At 36.3% G+C, this 7,970-nt stretch overlaps 1 protein-coding gene across 1 annotated transcript; it reads right to left on the minus strand.

The window, feature by feature from the left end:
* Positions 1-785: 785 nt before the first annotated feature.
* Positions 786-6,930, minus strand: figla (folliculogenesis specific bHLH transcription factor). Its single transcript, XM_046033820.1, has 6 exons — positions 6,611-6,930; positions 5,303-5,449; positions 5,098-5,187; positions 4,360-4,512; positions 2,544-2,599; positions 786-893 (listed from the first exon to the last, which is right to left on the minus strand). The coding sequence occupies exons 1-5, from the start codon at positions 6,794-6,796 to the stop codon at positions 2,582-2,584; spliced, it is 594 nt and encodes a 197-aa protein (XP_045889776.1). The 5' UTR covers positions 6,797-6,930; the 3' UTR covers positions 786-893; positions 2,544-2,581.
* Between the last annotated feature and the right edge of the window lie 1,040 nt (positions 6,931-7,970).

Here is a 7,970-nt window from a genome sequence, read left to right on the forward strand (position 1 = left end):
CCTTCTGTCCTAATGGAGGAGAGCCAGCACGTTTTCTGAATTGAGAATCACTTTCACAAATAAACAGTGGGAGAAAATTATTAGTAACTTTCACTGAAAGCTTTGTATTTGTATAACGCCTTTCTACACCACTCAAAGCGCTTTTTACACTACATGGCATTTACCCATTCACACACAATTATACACCATATGTGCTCAAACAGAAACTTACATTCTTCTACAAGTATTTCCATTTTCTGCCACTTTATACACATTTCAGAAGGAACTCTTCTTACTCTAAAGCTAAGCTTACTATTTACTTTGCAAATAAAGGTTTTAGTATCATCATCTAAGACTATTGTTTATTCTCATCAATAATAATATTACAATTATATAACACAGTCCAATCTGAAAGGGGCCCATTCTGCATATAAAGTATTTGTAATTTTGATAAAGTTGGCACCATCACCAAACATGTTGGCACCAAACATGCTTTTGATCTTAACATTTGAAAGCAGGCCTTATACCTAAAATTGAGTTTTCTTCCACTGTGGTATTGCTACTTTAATGTAACTGGAAAATCTGATTACTTCTTCCACCACTGCAAATTTAAATACTACTCATCTGTCCTAAATGACACACTGGATTAAATGAAAACACCAATGACTCAATACAACATTTCTCATGCATTTTGATATTTCCAGTTGTTATGGTCTATGGTAGTTATGTGATGAAAAATATACCTCAAATTAAAGCTTTTAATATGCGACCACATGGCAAACACAACACTCAATCATAAGGACAAATTAACATTACTTATTATTTATTGAAAATAACAAAATTTAAATTTCAAAAAATTAAATAAGACAAATGACATTCTTCAAGAAAACTTCTCTCTTCAAAGCAACAGGCCCCTAAAAAGAAAAAACTAATTAATTTATCTGAAATAACAGTTTCCATTACACAATTACAGTGACTTGTTCACCAACACCACTTGTGTCGGTGTTTTTGCAGTACACCCTGTAAGTTTTGGTTACAGGTGATCCAGAAGAGGGCACTGTTAGAATACATTTTAAAATCAGTGGGAATATCACAAAAAAAAAATAAAGAAGGTGGTAACCATTGTGCTTCAGCATTGTTATAAAGTAAAGCATGAGGGGTAATTACTTCGCAATGCAAGAGTTAAGTGACCTCAGCAAATTACCAGTCACACCTCATTTCAACTTGAGCAGAGGTCTAATCAGCCAGAGTAACTGAAAACAACACGTGTCAGGGCCTCTACGTGCAGCGGCAGTGAAGATACAGGGATTAAACACTATAAATACAGTTCAGTAATGAATAGGTCAATTAACATACTAACATTTATTGTGGATGGAAAAATTAAGTAGCCTACTTATAGAACACATTATCATGCAATAGGCCTTTTTCATGCAGACACGTTGACTTGCCATTGGAGGAATAGCTCAGGGGCCTCATTTATAAACGCTGTGTACATCTAAAACAGGGCGGGAAACGTGCGTTTCTGAGCCAGAGGCTGTGTGCCAGCATGTGGATATGACATTTGGTTTACTCTCTTTTCAAACAAGAGAATCCAAATTATGTATCTGGGATATCCCATCTTCCATTTATGTGTTCCCCTCCACCACCATCACTACTCAGGAGTGGTGCACCTTCCTGCAGATCAGTTATAACGGGGTGAAGCTCCAGTGCCCCCTTTCCTCCGGTGCACAAGTGTTGCATGTATATGCACGTTTTACCCACCAAACAACATGCCTGAGCGTCACCAAAACAAATGTCAGTGTCACACCGAGTTAAATTTCGTTTTATAGCTTTTCTATCAGAATTTGCTGTCGTTTTCTTAATGCAGCCAGTATGTATTAATATTAATGACAGGCATTTCACTGACAATTTATACGCAACTATGGGAGTTTAAAGGGTCGGACAAGGAGCTCACTCACATTTGCCAATTTCAAATTGATTGTGATTTATAAAGGGAAATCGGCGGAGGACGTGCGTGCACATGGATTTATAAATCTGAATATTTTTGTGAGCATGCACTTCCTGTGTTTTGTACGTATGCAACCTTTAGGAGTCTTTTCTACGTACAGTTGTATAAATGAGACCCAAGGAGTTGCTATAAAACTAATGATGCTCTGTTCTATTGAAGTGTCCCAGTAAGCTATGAAGGTAGTGAGCCAGCATGCAAAATACCCGGATTTTGAATCTGAAGGAGCTAATTGCAATGAAATCATAAATTTATTTTATTTTAATTTTATATATTTGGGTCTGGTACTTTCACTACTACCACCACCACCACTACAATAATTAATTTTAATAAATAGAAGCAACAACAACAATAATTATAATATTGATATTATTATAACCCATGATATAACCTGCCTGATATTGACAGTATATGTTTTGACATTAGTTCACACCCTACAGTGTTAGTAGTTAATCTTCCTCACTTTAGGTATGATTTCAGTAATCTGGATTTTACCTGAAAGTGTATTTCTGATAATTTGATATTCATGTATTTAAAAAAAAAAAAAAAAAACCCCAACCTGATAGGTTTCCAATATTGGTCCAAGCTAAACGCCACTCAGAAGGGTTGAGGCATCTGTTGAATGAAGAATAAAGTTATAACTGAGTTCTTACAGTGTTGATATTTTTCTGCACTATAATTAATTTGCAATCAAACATTTTTCAGTTCCTTGGGGACATCGCTTGTCTTTCTTCCACGTTCAAAGCTTGTTTACCCAGACCAACAGCTTTTGTGACAGCCACAGTAAGGTTCAAACCTAAACAGCGCATCGTGGCAATTATGTGAACAGCATAATGACACAAGTGTGGGAACTGTGTCTTCCAAACCTCTTCACCCTGAATTATCCAATCAGACGATGAGGTACTTGTAAAGAAGGTTTGAGCGTTCTGGATGTTAAGGCTACACTGAACACAATGCTTCGTGCTGATTGCCAGTTGTAATTGTAACGTATTCCTGCCAGATCATTTCAGGAATTAAACATGTTTTTGATTGCTTATTGTCTGTCTTTAGACCTGAATATGAAGGTTGTCTGTCTTGAGTTTGAAAGGTTACACAATTTTGCACTGTTCGAATTATGTCATTAAGTGAGCTCTAAATCAGCAAAAACATAAATAATTAATTTTTATTCTAAAATGCAAACTGTCATAAAAAGCCTTGGGGGTGAACCATTTCAAGCCAACATACCACATAAAAAACCCAATGGCGATAAAAGAATGTTAATAATATAGTTTCACAGCGCGTACTCTGACAGCTGCAAGAATTCCCTTGACATTTACTATTTGCATTTCTTTGAAACTGGCAGCCTATTTGCTATGCTCAAACCTGTAAACTGTTGTATGAAAATGTTTCACGAAAGTGAAAAAGTTAAAAAACAATTTTTAATACATACACACCCGTTAATGACATTAGAATTAGATCCATTTCTCCTCAGTAAAAGAAGGAGCTGCATACCATTCATGGTGGAGAAAATACATTATAGGTGTGGAGTCAAAGCATCTTCTAACTGCTCCTTGATGTTGGTCAATGTGTATTTATTTCCACCTTTTATTATTGTGGATTAATCTCATTTTGCCCACCCTACTATACACATGAGTTTATATATTTATTTACTACCCATTTATAAGCTTTTATCCATTGCAGTATATACACTGTATATGGATACCTGTTCTCATGTATATACACATACTGCATTACTACACAACTGTTTACATTACAATTTATACACTTTACTATTATTTGCTAGGCAACTACAGTATTACATTTTACTTTGATGATTTATTTCCTCTATTTTAGCTGACTATTTTATGTCTTCTAATTCTGTTCCACTGCTTTGATGTAACTGTTAGTTCATGACAATAAAATAAATTCAACATAAAGTGGGTGGACAGAAACTCTATACAGTAAGGTCAGGCAAAACCGCGACAGCAAAACCACAGACTATGGCCTGAAAATGGCAAGAGCTGAATACCCTTTTCTGCGAAACTGTCAGCAAATACAGAGGACTGTTATATTGGACTGTATTATAGTGTACATTTTCTTGGCTGTTGCTGTGTTTTCTCACCCTGCAAGAAGCCAAGCATCAGATAAACAGTTTGATCCCAATGTTCTGATATATGTCTATGAAGTTCCTGACTGAGGTTTATCCCTTTGACTGACACACTGAATGGGGAAATGTTTGCATAGCACTAATTCCTAACCAATGGCAACAGCCCATCTTCATAAATGCTGCACCACAACAGCTTCCTGGCCAGAGTCAGAAATGTGGCTGGAATGTAGCTGATAAACACCAAGCACAGAATTAGGTATAATAATATTTGCAAAGTTAAATGAATTACCGAAGTCTGGTCAGGTGCTACTTGAATGATGAACTGGTATGCAGGCATAACACAATGCTGCAACACCAGTCTGGTCATATCTCCATCCTCTGTTACTTGTTCTTGGGGCAAAGTGAATCCATCATCCATGCGCTCCTCTGACATGTTCAGCAGCTGTCAAAAAAGCATGTAAGCGAAAATATATGAATATATATCCTTCTATCAAATACTCACTTGCTTTCGGCTTGAAGTGAATCCGTGACAGTTCCAATGAATTAACCCTTAAAGATATTCTTCAGTTCTCCCAGAACGGAAGAAACCTCTTGGATGAAAGGTGAAACGTCTTCAAGTATCTTCAACCAACGCTTGTTCTTGATTTTAAAATTCCTTGTATAACTATGACCTGCTGACAACTGAGAATCTTCACAGACACCGTAAAGCTCCCAGTCATCTCTTGAACATCAAAGCAATTGTTTTACTGTAAATCTAATGTGCAGGAGTAAAGCCAAAGTAATAGCCTACATAAAAATGGCAATGCATATTATCAGAATCATTTCATTTTCATTACATTTATGGTTTAGCAGTGGATTTGCTCAGCGTTTAATATCACAGGTACATGCAGCAAGGTATATTGACACACAATGACAAGATCACCACCTGCGCACCTTGAATGTGGGGCAGACCTCATGAGAATTGTCGTGGCTGATTTACAGTGTCAAACCACCTGTACAGTGGTGAAAAAACAAAACAAACACTCACATCATCCATTCTCCACAGGTCATTGCCCAAACCTTCAGTCTGACCATAAGTGATTGCATTCTTTAGGAAATCAGTCCCACTGCCATCATCCTGAGAAATAGAAAATAACTCTAATCAACATTTCAAAATAAGTGCCAGTTCTGTCCTTGAAAAACAGCAGAGGGCACTCGTCATTTGATAGAATCTTGATGAATGTAGTACTTACACTGTCAGTGTCCTGCAAAACTGCAACAAGCAATCGGATGTATTCTGTCGCAGCTTTAAGTGTGTCCACTTTGCTGGGCTTACGGTCTGGTCGCATTAGTGGCACCATGCGCTTCAAGCGGGAGAACATGCTGTTCAAGTTCCTGATCTGCACAGAAAAGAGGCTGAAGTTTCATATTAACTATGTGCCAGAAGAGATAATCATGAAATTCTCTCTGAAGTTATGTAACAATCAAACAAAGCAAACAATGATGATGAATAACACCATATAACTTAAGATTTCAAAGCGTTTGAAGCCTTGACATGTCTTGACTTCATCCTTCATTGTGAACAATATGAGCTCTTAATGTTTTGCAAAACCAGGCAAATCATGCAAAAGGTATAAAAAGGTACTGACATCCTTTTTTGTATGTATGCGTGTAATTTTCAACTCTTGCAATTTTCTATACAGCAAATAAATAGGCCTCTACACAAAAACTGGTGCAGCAATAAAAGCCAGTACGGGTCTTTAGAGGTTATTCTCAACCCGTCAACATTTGAGAGTTGCAGTTCAAACAAAGGTATCCAGCTAAATGTTCCACTTACCCTTTCAAAATTGTCAATACCCCAAAACATATGATTACTGTCACAATACTATAATAACAAAGTCTAACATCTTCCAGACACCAAGTTCAAACATGTTTGACATATGAGAATGGAGGAAAAGCCTTTTAACGTATCCATCAACTTATTTTCATAAAGCATATCTGCTTTCTTCATGCCAAGCTGCATTTACAAATCTAGAAGTTTAAAAGTCTCCGGCTTACTGCCATATACAGAGCGATTAAAACAAGATTCAGGCCTGCATTTATTTTAACCTTATTTTGGCCCTGAGCAAAATCTGTGCATTTAATAATCATGTTGCAACCACCTTGATTAGAAGCATGAAAATAAACCACGTGTAGCTAAACGTGGTTATCCTACTAAGACCTCAAGAATGTAACTCAGCTGAACAGTTTGGAGCTTGAAAAAAAAAAAAAAAAAAAACATTTAAGGCTGAAATGTATCAATGCTATGCTGCAGCTAGTTGGTCATATGGATGGTGGTGTGTGAAATATAACAGATTCCTGAAATAGATAAACTTTTATAACAAACGTTTAATTTACAGCTAACGTTAATAGTTGTGTTTCAGGATAAGCCGGGGAAGTCAACAGCTAACTTATTGCAAGCTAATGTTAGTTAAAGTCAGCGAGTTTGACAGGAGCTTCTCTTCTGGGGGAATTGAACACTAATGTTAGCAAACTATCACACAATGTAAATTAACACTCACTCTCAGCCTTTCCTTGGCGTTGACCAGTTCTCTTTTTTTCACAGTTGCATGAAAGTCTTCGGCGACGAAGTACAAGCCGTCCTTTCCTCGTTTAAACTTCTCTATGTTGCTGTAAACAGGGAGTGCAGACTCGCCCGTTAACCGCTTCAAAATATTGCTCATTAATTCCTCCTCTGGCACTTTCATTTCAACGGTAGCGTGTTAAACCTAACAATATGTTGCTTTTTATCAATGTTTTTCTACACGAGGCTATGAAATGTCGTCACGCAAACAGTAGAGAGGAGAAGGGCTCCGGGAGGACAGCAGGCCACACCTGTGCTGTGCGGTTAATTAGGCCTCTGCTGCAAGTTGAGTTTATCTTTAGGCCTATTAAACGTTTATATTCGTTTTACTTAGCTTATACTAAAAAAGGTAGCTACTTCTAACCATCTGCGTTGGCAAAGTGGTTCAAAGAATAGGCTACATTTTTCTCCAGTTTGCTTTCAAATCAAGGCAAGGCTAGTTATACAGTCTATGGTTTAATGTCAAGCACATTTCAATAAGACAATTCAAAGTGCTTTACATAAACCATAAAAGCAAAATACCGTATTGTCAGAATACATTTAAATATACTTAAAAAAGAGATCAATAAAAAAAAAAAAAACGAGAGAAAAATTTCAGTGCATTGTGAGATATTAATGAAAAGCCTCAAATTTGATTTTATAAAAGGCAGCGACAAAAAGAACTGAGAGTTTCAGCAGAACTGCGGTTTTCTGGGAGTTTGTTCCACATATAATGCATAAAACTGACCTTCCAATGTTTAGTTAGGAAAGAAAGGAAATAATGAAAGTTAAGGACTCAAAAAAGGAAGAAAGGAAATAAAGAAAGAATGAAGACAGGAGTTAAAAGAAAGGAAGAAAAGAAAAGAAACAATTACTTTATATGAAAAGCTGAATAATTATAATATTTAAGTGCATAACCATGAGAGTGCCTTGAACTTCCAGACAAATCGTTCTCAAAGTATTAAATACATTTTAGAAGTAACAGAATTTGCTATCTAGACAAAGATTTAATGGAAGGTGCTTTTATCTCTGAATATAAGCTGTTCTTTTACCTAAAATAAGCTAACCAGCTACAGCCATGATCTGACCCTTTATATGAAATTTTTCATCTTAAACTGTGATCTGATCTTCATCTAAGTCAAGGGTATTGACAAATATAATGTGTCTAAAATAACACAAAATAAATTATGAGCCCTCATGTCTTTATTGAACACACTCATTCAACATTCAAAATGGCGCCATTTTTTTCTTGCCACTGTATATAGTATAGTAGTAAAGTAGTAAGTTATGTTGTAGTACAAAAATGCCAAACTAGGTTT

The sequence above is a fragment of the Micropterus dolomieu genome, linkage group LG21, assembly GCF_021292245.1.
Source record: "Micropterus dolomieu isolate WLL.071019.BEF.003 ecotype Adirondacks linkage group LG21, ASM2129224v1, whole genome shotgun sequence".
NCBI lineage: Eukaryota > Metazoa > Chordata > Actinopteri > Centrarchiformes > Centrarchidae > Micropterus > Micropterus dolomieu.